Below are 15,109 nucleotides of genomic sequence, written 5' to 3'. Positions count from 1 at the left end.
CCATCCCAGCTGTGGAGGGACCCATCCAGACATGCAGGACTGTGGTCAGAGATATGACTGAGAACAGGAGGTCTCAAGGGGAGTGTGAGAGGTGTATTGGGAATTGGTCCTAGAGTCAGGATTTTCTGTGGCCACCATCGGGGGGTGGAGGGTAGTGGTGGAGGGTTTCTATTGTTCCTGGTGCTGTATGTAAAGAATTTAGGGGCAAAAGCAGCGGGGGGATGGGGAGAAATTAACAAAAGGGAAAGTGAGGCTGAGTCTCCGGGGAAACGTCCTGGCAATGAGAACTGTGGGGCTGAGGAACCATTCCCCCGGGGCCAGTGCTGAGCACCCTATTATTCCATGTTGCCTCTGGGAACTCTGCATCACCAAGCCCCCCGAGACCTCACAGTACCTATGAGCTGAAACAGCCCCACAGCCACCTCTGGGCCCTGCTCTGGGCCTCTCCCTGTGCTGCCTGCTTTAAGTGAGACACAGGCATCCGTAGAAGCCTGGTGTATTGCAGCCTCCAGGATTCCCCAGTGGCAGCAGGCGGTGCTGCCCCCACAGTGTGTCACCTGCACTGCACAGCAGTTACATTCCTGCTGGGACTTCACTCCACCCTCCCCCAAGGAGGAGCTGCCTCTGCTGGTGACAGGTCTCTGCAGGGCCAGGGCCCCTAAGCAAGAGCCCCTGGTGAGTCGCACTGGAACACCCAGTGCAACAGGAGAGATCCTGGGGGAAGCAGAATCAATTATGCACAGGCCCTAAAGTGCCAGGGCTCAGAGCTTTTGGCTGTTCTGCCTGTAGCTAGTTCCATGAGGTGAGGCCCATTGTTGTGAAATGAATGAATGAGACTGAATTTCCCCTCCCTGTTCCTCTCCCAGGTGCCCTGGCTGCTGCAGCCCCCCACCCCCGCTCCATCTCTAGGACGCACTCACCTGCCCAGTCTGCCTCGATTTTGAACTGTGGGCAGAATTTCTGCTGAGTCTGCATCACTCGCAGCTGGGAGGAGTTAGAGGGAGACTTTCACCAACAGGTGTAAATATCGTCCACTGTCCCGGCAAGGTGTGTGGAGTCCTCCTGCAAAATCTCTGCCCAGTTCACCGGAACCAAACTGGCTAGGGCAGGGTGTGACACGGGTTGGATCACAGAAACCCCCTTGGGAGCTGCCACCAGATGTGCAAAGACTACCCCTGCTCCTGTTTTCCCTGCCCGCTCAGGACTCCAGCACCCTGTCTTGCTGAGCCGGACACTCCCGTCTGGCTCCAACACAGATCCAGGGTCTGAATCACTTGTCCCAAAGCTGCAAGTTTCCTGAAAACAGCTTACAGAAGTGCGCTTGTCTTTAGCACTCAGATGCCCAACTCCCAATGGGGTCTAAACCCAAATAAATCCGTTTTACTCTGCATAAAGCTTATGCAGGGCAAACTCATAAATTGTTTGCCCTCTATAACACTGATAGAGAGATATGCACAGTTGTTTGCTCCCCCAGGTATTAATACATACTCTGAGTAAATTACTAAATAGAAAGTGATTTTATTAAATACAGACAGTAGGGTTTAAGTGGTTCAAAGTAGTAACAGACAGAACAAAGTAAGTCACCAAACAAAATAAAATTAAATGCGCAAATCTATGCCTAATCAAACTGAATACAGATAATTTCCTCACCAGTTCCAGAGTGCTCCCTTTTACAGGCTAATCTCCTTTTAGCCTGGGTCCAGCAATCACTCACACCCCCTGTAGTTACTGTCCTTTGTTTCAGTCTCCTTCAAGTATCCGGGGGGGAGGGTGGAGAGGCTCCTTCTTTAGCCAGCTGAAGACAAACTGGAGGGGTCTCCCCTGGGTTTAAATAGACTCTCTCTTGTGGGTGGAGACCCCCCTCCTCCCTCCTATGCAAAGTCCAGCTCCAAGATGGAGTTTTGGAGTCACCTGGGCAAGTCACATGCCCCTGCATGACTCAGTCTTTGCAGGCCGACGCCATTGTCCACATGGCATCTTGCATGTCTCCAGGAAGACTTCTCATGTGGATTGGAGCATTCCAAGATGCATTGTTCCCCAAGTGTTTCCTGATCAGGTACTTAACCTGGCGAATTCCTTCCTAAAGAAGCTGACCAAATGCCTCACAAAGCTTACTTAGAAATCAGGCAAGCATACAGCCCCATATTCTTAACCTCGAGTAGAAAATAATAGATGTGTACAAATAGGATGAATAGATATAGTAGATCATAACCTTTACGAAGATATGTTACATGGCACAGGCAGCACAAAACATATTCCAGTTATGTCATACATACATTTATAAGCACCCCCTCCCCATAAAGCCTTATGGGGTACACTGTCACACCCTCCCCCTGAACTTACTGCCAGAGACTTGGACACTGTCCATGGCGGAGGCAGTACCTGTAAGATTTCTGTTTGTTTCTGGTCACACTTCCTTTCAGTACCTTGAAACCATATGATGTCACTCCTAGGGGTTCTAGCCCGTTTTGGGGTTCCTGGTCCCCAGATGCTTGCAAACAGGTTGGGATGTAGTATTGCTAACAGAATGCAGGCAGCAATATCCGTTAAAATGGAGGTGTCTTGGCATTTAGCCACCAATGCCATGAGGCGGTGTGCCTCAGTTTCCCCTTCTACACAGCAGCATGGGCCTGTTATGCTTTTGCTGCTTTTTACAGGTATGGGCGGTAAAGTAACATGCTGGTGGGGCTGTCTTGTCACCATCCCTAGCATGTCCAACAGTTTCTTCCACAAATCAGATATGTTCCACATCTTTAAAGGGTTTACCACTAGTGTGAATTCTTTTGTTTTTTCCCATAGGTGAATTAGCAAAAGACACAAGGTTAACAGCAAATCTACAGTGGACAGGCTTCGTTCACTCAATTTGACTTGTTTAGCATCTATTGCATTTTCCCAGTTCTCTGTGCCCTCTGGTAGGCCCTCTGATGCAGATTCCTCTGCCTCTTTGGGGAAGACTTCTAGTTCGGGCATGTGCTTGGGTCTTTGGCCAGGAAAGGGTGTACTACAACCATACTTGTCCTCGGACCCTCCCTCTGGAGTTTCTCTGGGCTGGGCCCCCCTCCTTTGTGAAGTTCCTCCCATGAAGAGATTCCTCCCCCCCCCCCCCCCCGTCTTGGAGAGAGAGTTTTATCTCTTGCAAGTGTAGCAAGAACAGCAGCTTTCCCTGGGGTGCTCTGGACCCCTTTGGGCACCCCACTTTCTGTTTCCAATGGGTCAGCTGGATAGACCCCCTCATCCTGGAGACCTGACCCCCAGGTTTCCCTTAAAACCTGATCCACAGGAGAGGGGGCTGGCATTTCGAATGCAGACTTTTCACCCTCCTCCTGGGAAAGCCCCTCCCCCCAAAAGGTGAGTGGACTCTCTGGCCCCCCCTGACCTTCCATCTGGGCTTCCCTCTTTGGGCTCCCCTCTGGGTCTGACACTCTTGTGTCCCCTGAAAGGGAAGGTGATTCTGCCCCAGCTGTGGACTCACAGCTACCAGCTACGACAGACCTCTCACTGGCCAGCAAAATCCCTCCCCTTCCACTCGGGTTGGGCTGGCACTCGGCTATAGAGTCCTTGGGGCCTGTTCCCACCACAGCGGTCCCCAGGACCCCAACTTCCACCTTTGGGACACACGCCTCTGTGCACCCCAGGGCAGGCCCAGCCCCCTGCTGACCTGCAACTTCCTGGCAGTCAGCAGCTGTGGTGGCCTCCTTGCTACAAGGTGGTACATCCCCCTCCCCAGGGGAGATGATTACGGGACAGGAGCTGGCTTCATCCAGCTCCTCCCTCTGGAACTTCCCTTGAGCCCCAGGGCTACAGGAACTGGCCACAACCAGCCCTGCCCCGGAAGCTGCATCCTTTACTGCTGCAGAGGAATCTAAGGGTACGTCTACACTACGAAATTAGTTCGAATTTATAGAAGCCGGTTTTATTGAAATCGGTTGTATACAGCCGATTGTGTGTGTCCACACAATAAAATGCTCTAGGTGCTCTAGTCGGCGGACCGCGTCCACAGTACAAGGCTAGCGTCGACTTCCAGAGCATTGCACTATGGGTAGCTATCCCACAGCTATCCCACAGTTCCCGCAGTCTCTGCCGCCCCTTGGAATTCTGGGTTGAGATCCCAATGCCCGGATGATGCAAAACAGTGTCGCGGGCGGTTCTGGGTACATGTCGTCAGGCCCCTCCCTCCCCCGTCACAGCAACGGCAGACAATAGATTTGCGCCTTTTTACCTGGGTTACCTGGGTTACCTGTGCAGACAACATGGAGCCCGCTCAGCTCAGCTCACCGTCACCATATGTCCTCTGGGTGCCGGCAGACGTGGGACTGCATTGCTACACAGCAGCAGCTGCTAACTGCCTTTTGGCGGTAGACGGTGCAGTAGACTGGTAGCCTTCATCGGCGATCTGGGTGCTGGCAGCCGTGGGGCTTGCCTTTTGGCAGTAAATGGTGTATTACGACTATTAGCCGTCCTATTACAAGTCGGGTCATCGTACGTTAGCAGAGTCTTCCCCGAGCAGCCGATTGTGCAATAGGCCTGAAGACCATCGTCATACGCCGCCCCGTATTTGCTGCCAAGCACCCAGAAAGATGCCGAGGGCTATCAGTCACGCTGCACTGTCGTCTTAAGATGTAAAAAATAGATTTGCTCTGTATTCATTTGCTTCCCCCTCCCTCCGTCAAATCAACGGCCTGCTAAGCCCAGGGTTTTCAGTTTAATCTTTGGTGGGGACCATTCTGTGTGACAGTTGTTTGTGTTTCTCCCTGATGCACAGCCACCGTTCTTGATTTTAATTCCCTGTGCCTGTACGCCATGTCGTCACTCGGCCCGCCCTCCCTCCTTCCCCTAGTCCGTCAGATACTACGTTTGCGCCACAGCTCAGAGAGCCGAGAAGCGGTTCGCGCCTTTTCTTTGAATTCTGGGTTGAGATCTCAATGCCCGGATGATGCAAAACAGTGTCGCGGGCGGTTCTGGGTACATGTTGTCAGGCCCCTCCCCCCTCGTCACAGCAACGGCAGACAATAGATTCGTGCCTTTTTACCTGGGTTACCTGTGCAGACAACATACCACGGCAAACATGGAGCCCGCTCAGCTCAGCTGAGCTCACCGTCACCATATGTCCTCTGGGTGCCGGCAGACGTGGGACTGCATTGCTACACAGCAGCAGCTGCTAACTGCCTTTTGGCGGTAGACGGTGTAGCATGAGTGATAGTCGTGGGGCTGGCAGCCGTAGGGCTACATTGCACCAGCCCCTTGCCAGGCGATGGTATATTATGACTGGTACCCATCGTTGTCATACTGGTATGGCTGTCAATCATGGCCACCTGGGCAGACATGCTACTGTTTCGATGATGATGGCTACCAGTCGTAATATACTATTTTCTGCCAATTGCCCAGTATTGTCTGCTAAGCACCCAGAAGAGGCCGAGGGCGATGCTGGGTGCTGGCGGACGTGGGGCTGGCAGACGTGGGGCTGCATTGCTACACAGCAGCAGCCCCTTGCCTTTTGGCAGATGATGGTATATTATGATTGGTACCCATCGTCATCGTACTGGTATGGCTGTCACTCATGCTGCACCGTCGGCTGCCACCTTAAGATGTAAAAAATAGATTTGTTCTGTGTTCATTTGCTTCCCCTTCCTCCGTGAAATCAACGGCCTGCTAAGCCCAGGGTTTCCAGTTTAATCTTTGGGGGGACCATTCTGTGTGACAGTTGTTTGTGTTTCTCCCTGTTCCTGTACCTGTACGCCATGTCGTCACTCGGCCCTCCCTCCCTCCCTCCCTCCTTCTCCTGGTCCATCAGATACTACTTTCGCGCCTTTTTTCTGACCAGGCGCCATAGCTAGCACTGGGATCATGGAGCCCGCTCAGATCACCGCGGCAATTATGAGCACTATGAACACCACGCGCATTGTCCTGGAGTATATGCAGAGCCAGAACATGCCAAGGCGAAACCCGGACCAGGCGAGGAGGCGATTGCAGCGCGGCGACGAGAGTGATGAGGAAATTGACATGGACATAGACCTCTCACAAGGCACAGGCCCCAGCAATGTGGAAATCATGGTGTCACTGGGGCAGGTTGATGCCGTGGAATGCCGATTCTGGGCCCGGGAAACAAGCACAGACTGGTGGGATCGCATCGTGCTGCAGGTATGGGACGATTCCCAGTGGCTGCGAAACTTTCGCATGCGTAAGGGCACTTTCATGGAACTTTGTGACTTGCTTTCCCCTGCCCTGAAACGCCAGGATACCAAGATGAGAGCAGCCCTCACAGTTGAGAAGCGAGTGGCGATAGCCCTGTGGAAGCTTGCAACGCCAGACAGCTACCGGTCAGTCGGGAATCAATTTGGAGTGGGCAAATCTATGGTGGGGGCTGCTGTGATCCAATTTGCCAGGGCAATGAAAGACCTGGTGATAGCAAGGGTAGTGACTCTGGGAAACGTGCAGTCAATAGTGGATGGTTTTGCTGAAATGGGATTCCCAAACTGTGGCGGGGCCATAGACGGAACCCATATCCCTATCTTGTCACCGGAGCACCAAGCCACCGACTACGTAAACCGCAAGGGGTACTTTTCAATGCTGCTGCAAGCCCTGGTGGATCACAAGGGACGTTTCACCAACATCAACGTGGGATGGCCGGGAAAGGTACATGATGCTCGCGTCTTCAGGAACTCTGCTCTGTTTCGAAAGCTGGAGGAAGGGACTTTCTTCCCGGACCAGAAAGTGACCATTGGGGATGTTGAAATGCCTATCGTGATCCTTGGGGACCCAGCCTACCCCTTAATGCCATGGCTCATGAAGCCGTACACAGGCAGCCTGGACAGGAGTCAGGACCTGTTCAACTACAGGCTGAGCAAGTGCCGAATGGTGGTGGAATGTGCATTTGGACATTTAAAAGCGCGCTGGCGCAGCTTACTGACTCGCTCAGACCTCAGCGAAAAGAATATCCCCATTGTTATTGCTGCTTGCTGTGCGCTCCACAATATCTGTGAGAGTAAGGGGGAGACATTTATGGCGGGGTGGGAGGTTGAGGCAACTCGCCTGGCCGCTGATTACACGCAGCCAGACACCAGGGCGGTTAGAGGAGCACAGCAGGGCGCGGTGCGCATCAGAGAAGCTTTGAAAACGAGTTTTGTGACTGGCCAGGCTACTGTGTGAAACTTCTGTTTGTTTCTCCTTGATGAACCCTCGAACCCCCCCCCCCCCCCGACCCGGTTCACTCTACTTCCCTGTAAACCAACCACCCCACCCCACCCTTCCCTCCCGCTTGCAGAGGCAATAAAGTCATTGTTTTTTCACATTCATGCATTCTTTATTAGTTCCTTACAGAGGTAGGGGGATAATTGCCAAGGTAGCCTGGGATGGGTGAGGGAGGAGGGATGGAAAAGGACACACTGCATTTTAAAACTTTAACTCTTATTGAAGGCCAGCCTTCTGATGCTTGGGCGATCATCTGGGGTGGAGTGACTGGGTGGACGGAGGCCCCCCCACCGTGTTCTTGGGCGTCTTGGTGAGGAGGCTATGGAACTTGGGGAGGAGGGCTGTTGGTTACACATGGGCTGTAGCGGCGGTCTCTGCTCCTGCTGCCTTTCCTGCAACTCAACCATACGCTCGAGCATATCAGTTTGATGCTCCAGCAGACGGAGCATTGCCTCTTGCCGTCTGTCTGCAAGCTGACGCCACCTATCGTCTTCAGCCCGCCACTTGCTCTGTTCTTCCCGCGATTCAGCCCGCCACCTCTCCTCTCGTTCATATTGGGCTTTTCTCATCTCCGACATTGACTGCCTCCACGCATTCTGCTGTGCTCTATCAGCCTGGGCGGACATCTGCAGCTCCGTGAACATCTCGTCCCTCGTCCTACGTTTTCTCTTTCTAATGTTCACGAGCCTCTGCGAAGGAGAAACATTTGCAGCTGGTGGAGGAGAAGGGAGAGGTGGTTAAAAAAGACACATTTTAGAGAACAATGGGTACACTCTTTCATTACAAGGTCGCATATTTCGGCTTGCAGGCAGCCATCGTAGGCCACAGTGTTTTGGCTTTTTTAACCTTCTTAACATGCGGGAAAGGTTGCAAACAGCAGCGCATTTCCCATATCAAGGATGAATTGGGTTGTCCATTTAAAATGGGGTTTCAATGTAAAAGGAGGGGGCTGCGGTTTCCCGGTTAACATGCGGCACAAACACAAGTAACCCCCCCCACACACACACACACACACGATTCTCTGGGATGATCACTTCACCCCTCCCCCACCGCGTGGTTAACAGCGGGGAACATTTCTGGTCAGAAGAGCAGGAACGGGCGCCTCTGAATGTGCCCTTAATAAAATCACCCCATTTCAACCAGGAGAGCTTTCTGGAGATGTCCCTGGAGGATTTCCGCTCCATCCCCATACACGTTAACAGACTTTTCCAGTAGATGTACTGGCCGCGATTGCCAGGGCAAAGTAATCATTAAACACGCTTGCTTTTTTTTTGTAATGTTTACAAATAGTTACAAAGTTACACTCACCAGAGGTCTCCTGTGTGCCCTGAGGGTCTTGGGTGAGTTCGGGGGTTACTGGTTCCAGGTCCAGGGTCACAAACATATCCTGGCTGTTGGGGAAACCGGTTTCTCCGTTTCCTTGCTGCTGTGAGCTACCTACAGTACCTCCATCGTCATCTTCCTCATTCCCCGAACCGTCTTCCCTGTGTGTTTCTCCAGTGAGAGAGTCATAGCACACGGTTGGGGTAGTGGTGGCTGCACCCCCTAGGATCGCATGCAGCTCCGCGTAGTAGCGGCAAGTTTGCGGCTCTGCCCCGGACCTTCCGTTTGCTTCTCTGGCTTTGTGGTAAGCTTGCCGTAGCTCCTTAATTTTCACGCGGCACTGCTGTGTGTCCCTGTTATGGCCTCTGTCCTTCATGGCCTTGGAGATCTTTTCTAATACTTTTCCATTTCTTTTACTGCTACGGAGTTCAGCTATCACTGCTTCATCTCCCCATATGGCGAGCAGATCTCGTACCTCCCGTTCGGTCCATGCTGGAGCTCTTTTGCGATCCTGGGAGGACTCCATCACGGTTACCTGTGCTGATGAGCTCTGCGGGGTCACCTGTGCTCTCCACGCTGGGCAAACAGGAAATGAAATTCAAACCTTCGCGGGTCTTTTCCTGTCTACCTGGTCAGTGCATCTGAGTTGAGAGCGCTGTCCAGAGCGGTCACAATGAAGCACTGTGGGATAGCTCCCGGAGGCCAATAATGTCGAATTCCGTCCACACTACCCCAATTCCGACCCGCAAAGACCGGTTTTATCGCTAATCCCCTCGTCAGAGGTGGTGTAAAGAAACCGGTTTAAAGGACCCTTTAAGTCGAAAGAAAGGGCTTCGTTGTGTGGACGTGTCCAGGCTTAATTCGGTTTAACGCTGCTAAAGTCGACCTAAACCCGTAGTGTAGACCAGGCCTAAGAGACACTCTCCTATTCCCCCAGCAGTCCGTGTGACTTCACCCCCCGCCTCTGGGGTTTTTAGCACAAGATTCCTTCTCACTGCTAACCAACCCTGGGACAGATTCTGCCACACTAAAGAAATCATTCCCCAGTAGAAACGGTGCAAAATTGTGTGCCACCGTTGCAACAGTCAGCTCAGCCTGCAAATCCCGAGTTTGCATGTGTACTTTAGCTAAAGGTGCAAAGACTTTGTAACCCCCGACCAGCTCTAATTCTGCCATTTTACCTGGCAACAAATCCTTTTCTTGGATCAGGTCCCTCCTGACCACAGAAATCTCAGCACCCGTGTCCCTTAATCCAAGAAGCATTTGACCATTCAATTTAACAGCATGCATATGCTCATTGCTTGGTTGTGTGGAAGCAAGCTTTACAAATCCTGTGTGGAAAGAGGCCACAGCCTGGCTCTGAGAAGCCGCAGCTTCACTCAGTAAGGGACACTTATTCCTCAGGTGCTCAGTGGACTTACAATGATAGCACCTCTTGGGCTCCTCTGCTTGCACAGGAAATTTGGGTCGAGTACCAGGGGAATGGGGAGGTGACCGCCCAGCCTCTTTTTTCCCAGACCCAGGGGTAAAACGGTGATTCTGCTTTCCCCCAACCTTATACCCTTCTGCCAGTGGTCTGTGTTTGATTGCAGCTTGGGCCTGTTCATAAGAGTCAGCATACTCAGCTAATTCACCCACTGCATTTACCTTTTTGTCCCACAAATACTGTTTTACCTCATCACTGCACATATTCAGGAAGTGTTCCTGAGTAACCAGATCACACATCCCTTCAAAGCTGGTAATGCCTCTCCCCCGCACCCATTTATCTACCAAATCTCTCATTTCATTGGCATAAGCCACATTACTTAATCCAGATCCCCTCTTAAGGCTCCTGAATTTAACCCTGTAGGTTTCAGGTGTAACCTGAAACTGTTTCAAAACCAGTTCTTTAAATTTACCATAGTTTGAAGCATCATCAATAGGCATCTTATTGAATATGTCCAGAGCTCTGCCAGTCAATTTTGCTATCAATGTGGTCATCTTCTGATCTTCAGGGATGGCATGGAGGGTGCACAGTCTCTCAAAGGTGATGAAATATTCGGCGATATCGCTGGACTCATCATACTGTGTAGGGTTACCATACGTCCGGATTTTCCCGGACATGTCCGGCTTTTGGGGGCTCAAATCCCCGTCCGGGGGGAAATCCCCAAAAGCCGGGCATGTCCGGGAAAATCAGGAGGCTCGGGGGGGCCTCTTTGTCCGGGGTCGGGGGCATGGTGCCGGGCCGGGCTGGGCGCGGGGCCGGGGTCCGGGCCGGGAGCCGGGAGCACGGGGCCGGGAGCCGGGCCGGGCCCGCGGGGTGCGCCGGGCCCGCGGGGCTGGGAGCCGGGGGGTGCGCTGGGCCGGGAGCCCGGGTCGGGGAGCTGGGGGGGGCGCCGGGGCCGGGGAGCCGGGGAGTGCGCCGGGGCCGGGGAGCCGGGGTCGGGGAGCCGGGGCCGGGGAGCCGGGGAGTGCGCCGGGGAGCCGGGGAGGCCGCCGGGGTCGGGGAGCCCGGGGAGCCGGGGAGGGCGCTGGGGTCGGGGAGCCCGGGGGGTGCGCCGGGGTCGGGGAGCCCGGGGGGTGCGCCGGGGTCGGGGAGCCCGGGGGGTGCGCCGGGGTCGGGGAGCCAGGGAGTGCGCCGGGCCGGGAGCCCGGGTCGGGGAGCCGGGGGGTGCGCCGGGGTCGGGGAGCCGGGGGGGGTGCGCCGGGCCCGCGGGGCTGGGAGCCGGGGGGTGCGCCGGGCCGGGAGCCCGGGTCGGGGAGCTGGGGGGGGCGCCGGGGCCGGGGAGCCGGGGAGTGCGCCGGGGCCGGGGAGCCGGGGTCGGGGAGCCGGGGAGTGCGCCGGGGCCGGGGAGCCGGGGAGTGCGCCGGGGAGCCGGGGGGTGCGCCGGGGAGCCCGGGGGGGTGCGCCGGGGGGTGCGCCGGGGAGCCCGGGGGGGGCGCCGGGGAGCCGGGGCCGGGAGCCGGGGAGCCAGGGAGGGAGCCGGGGAGCCGGGGAGGCCGCCGGGGTCGGGGAGCCCGGGGAGCCGGGGAGGGCGCTGGGGTCGGGGAGCCCGGGGGGTGCGCCGGGGTCGGGGAGCCCGGGGGGTGCGCCGGGGTCGGGGAGCCGGGGGGTGTGCCGGGGTTGGGGAGCCGGGGAGTGCGCCGGGCCGGGAGCCCGGGTCGGGGAGCCGGGGGGTGCGCCGGGGTCGGGGAGCCGGGGGGGGTGCGCCGGGCCCACGGGGCTGGGAGCCGGGGGGTGGTCGGTCGGGGCTGGCACCCCAGGGCCCGAGCCGACCCAGGCTGGAGCCGCGGGGGGACCAGCCTGGGCCGCACCTCCTCCCCCCACCCCCCTTACCTGCTTCAGGCTTCCCGCGAATTAAATGTTCGCGGGAAGCAGGGGAGGGGGCGGAGACTTTGGGAGGGGGCGGAGTTGGGGTGGGGGCGTGGGCGGGGCTGGGGGCGGGGCCGGGGCCCCGGGGAGTGTCCTCCATTTGGAGGCACAAAATATGGTAACCCTAATACTGTGGACATAGCCGCTCCCATTTGTTGACGTCGCTAGGCCTCACCCTAGGTAACTCGGGAGGGTGGAAGGCCACTGAGTGTCAATGAAGCCTTCCTGCACTAAGGGGGGGAGAAAGGGAGGGCTAGAGGGGAAAGTGGGGGGTGAGGCTTAACTGCAAAATGTATAAAAGAAGAAAAACTGTTCCTGTTAATGTGCTTGATTTGAGACTTGTCTGTCTCCTTGCACCGCTTTGGGATCCCAAATAAACTTTGTTTGCTTCTCCACCTGGTGTGTTTATTGACGCGAAGCACACCGGGCAACGGACCCGCTGTTGCTTTGCCTCGGGCACTCTGTGCTGGCAACAGTTTTGGCGCCCAACGTGGGGCTCGAGGCTGAAATTTAGCCTTGCCCGGACCCCTCTCAGAGGTCGACACATTGCGGCGACGACCGACGCCCAGCGCGCACCGGTGACTTTACCGGGGGCCTCGGTAAAGTCACCGGTTTGGTGGTTTGGTCGACCCCAGAGGGCACAACGGTGCAACGCGCTCGAGTAGTGGAGAAGCAGCTGCGGGCGACGGTGGGGAACCGGTCCCATGGATAGGGCGACGGTGCAGAACCGGACCCTTGGATAAGGTAGGAAAAGTCCAGTGGGGACTTTATCTGTCTTGACCTGGGGACGCCCAGTGTCTACCTGTTATGACCTGGGGACGCCCAGTGTCTCCCTATGGGGCAGGGACAGAGTATGGCAGGCAGGGCAAGGTGTACACCCTTGGAATGCATTCTGGTGAACTGGAAAGTGTTTGGCGCAAATCCAATAACTAAAAGTAAACTGAAAAGATTCTGTACAGTAGACTGGCCTCAATATCAGCTAGAGGACCAGGAAAGGTGGCCACCGGAGGGATCACTTAATTATAACACGATCCTTCAATTACTTCTGTTTTGTCAGCAAACGGGTAAATGGAATGAACAGATGTATGTACAGTTGTTTATGTTGCTAAGAGATAGGTTAGATATTTTGCAAAAGTGTAATTTGACTCCGACAGGTTCGGTAGTAGCTACTGTTAGTCCCCAGAACCCCCCCACAGCTGTAATGGCAGGTCCGGTGTCCCCTTCGGCTATCACACCCCCACCACATAAAGACAAGGTGTCTCAGGTCCCAGAGATTGCCCCCTCGGTGGAATTTTATCCGTTGATCAGTGAGACCGTGGTGTCCAGACATGGCTCAGATAGGAATCAGGCCACTACTATGCAGGTTTACACCCATGTGCCTTTTAACCCGGTGGACCTAGCAGCCTTTAAGGCACAGGCAGGGGAATTCTCTACGAACCCATGCAAGTTTATCTCGGTCTTTGAAGGGTGCCTGGCTAGCTGTAAGCCTGACTGGGATGATTGTAATGTCCTTATGCGGACCCTGCTGTCTGAGGTGGAGCATAATCAGGTTGTGTCTAAAGAAAAGGAAAAGAGGCAAGCGAAAATGATGGTCGCAGCAGTACAGGCCGGTGGCAGGGGAAAATTCCAGGAAGGTGGAAGGGGCCGGGGAATGAAAGGACATGGGCGTGGGCGCCCTGGCTCACAGGAAAGGTGTCTGGGTCGCAACCAGTGTGCCATATGCCGGAAGGAGGGACATTGGAAAAATGAGTGCCCCGAAAGGGAAGGTACCCTTATGGTGGCAGCGGAGGATCAAGAATAGGAGTGTCAGGGGAGACGGACTATCCTGCCCCTGGAACCCCGAGTAAACATGAGGGTGGGAGACTTGGACATAAACTTTTTAATAGACTCTGGAGCTGCACGAACCGCCGTAAATCAACCCCTGCAGCTGCCTGTGGCAGATTCCCTCACTGTGGTGGGAGCCACAGGGAAAGGAACCAAGTGCCCAGTATATGCCCCAGCGGAATGTGCTTTGGGAAACAGAACTCTATCTCACAAACTGGTTTACCTCCCTGATTGTCCAACACCTCTACTGGGACGGGACCTGCTTTGTCACTTAGGAGCCACCCTGCATTTCACCCAAGATGAAATAACCCTCACCTTACCCCCAGAGAATACCTGGATAATGACCCTTGCAATTGAGCCCTCAGCCATGCAAGCCACAGAGTGGAGCCAGTGGGATGACAAAAGGAGGGTTAGGAAGCAGCTTTGCTGGACAGTGTTGGCCCAGGGATTTAAAAATTCCCCCACCCTTTTCGGCCAGGCCCTGGCCAGAGACTTGGAGGAGTGGGACAATGAGGACAGGGTCCTCCTCCTGCAATATGTGGATGACTTGTTGATGGCTGCTGTGGGTCTCATCCCTTGCCTTAAAGCCACTGTAAGCCTCCTGAACTTTGTTGGACTCCTCCGTAGTGGGTGTGCTCGTCCTGGTTTGTTGCTCCAAAGCTCTGTATAGAAGTTATTTTACTGGAAGGGTGCATAATGGCAATGTGTATGTGTTCATTGTTGGGAAAAGGTGTATGAGTGAAGAGTGGAAGTTTCCTTTGTAAGTTAAAAGAAGCCAAGAAGGAGAGAAGGAAAAAGAACAGAACGAGTTAACTGAGGGAAAAAATATAGCTAGCAAGCTCAGTCCAAAGATAAGATGCTGGCACCATCCAAGGACACTGCCCAGAGCTAAGACTTGGCCGACAGCCAAGAAAAGGGGGGGCCTGAATGGGCCCAAGCAACTATGAGATCTGCAAAACACTGTCAGGCATTAATGAAATGTGTTAGGTTTCTTTTCTCACAGATAAAAGAAGTGCTACCCAAAGACCCTAGCAGCCCTGCCATTCATTGAAACAAGGAGACTGAGTCTACGTAAAGTCCATCAACGAAAAACTGCTTTGGCTCCACAGTGGAAAGGCCCTTTCCAAGTCCTGTTCACCACCAACACCGCTGTGAAGTACCAAGGACTGCCCATCTGGACCCAGGCTTCTCACTGTAAAAAGACCCCTCCACCTCGGGAGGACTCTCCGACTGATGATAAGCCTATTTAAAGACAGGGTGATGTGCTAGTAACCTCTCCCCTGTATGATGCTGAACCACACTGTTTCAGGAAAAGAGAAGAAGGAACACTTGCTTCATTGAAACCACAAAGTCCAGGAATTCCTGACTACAAAAGACATTAAGAACTGACCCTGGTGAAGAAACAAAGAATTATACCCTGGC

The 15,109-nt window shown here is 54.7% G+C and overlaps 1 protein-coding gene across 1 annotated transcript; it reads right to left on the bottom strand.

Annotated features, from left to right (window-relative positions):
- Positions 1-7,288: 7,288 nt before the first annotated feature.
- LOC135975022 (uncharacterized) lies at positions 7,289-9,422 on the bottom strand. Its single transcript, XM_065565059.1, has 2 exons — positions 8,497-9,422; positions 7,289-7,900 (listed from the first exon to the last, which is right to left on the bottom strand). Exons 1-2 carry the CDS (start codon positions 9,035-9,037, stop codon positions 7,398-7,400), a joined length of 1,044 nt encoding a protein of 347 aa, XP_065421131.1. The 5' UTR covers positions 9,038-9,422; the 3' UTR covers positions 7,289-7,397.
- Between the last annotated feature and the right edge of the window lie 5,687 nt (positions 9,423-15,109).

Source organism: Chrysemys picta, chromosome 12 (genome assembly GCF_011386835.1).
Source record: "Chrysemys picta bellii isolate R12L10 chromosome 12, ASM1138683v2, whole genome shotgun sequence".
NCBI classification, from domain to species: Eukaryota; Metazoa; Chordata; order Testudines; family Emydidae; genus Chrysemys; species Chrysemys picta.
The sequence above is the reverse complement of the archived record's forward strand: the minus strand, read 5'-3'. Positions and strand labels throughout refer to the sequence as shown.

What these genes read in the sequence shown, in the direction of transcription:
- LOC135975022 (XM_065565059.1), bottom strand. Translation starts at nt 9,037, where the DNA reads ATGGAGTCCTCCCAGGATCGCAAAAGAGCTCCAGCATGGACCGAACGG. An exon ending in GGGCACACAGGAGACCTCTG is followed by an intron (nt 7,901 to 8,496) that starts GTGAGTGTAACT and finishes CTCCTCCACCAG; the next exon opens with CTGCAAATGTTTCTCCTTCG.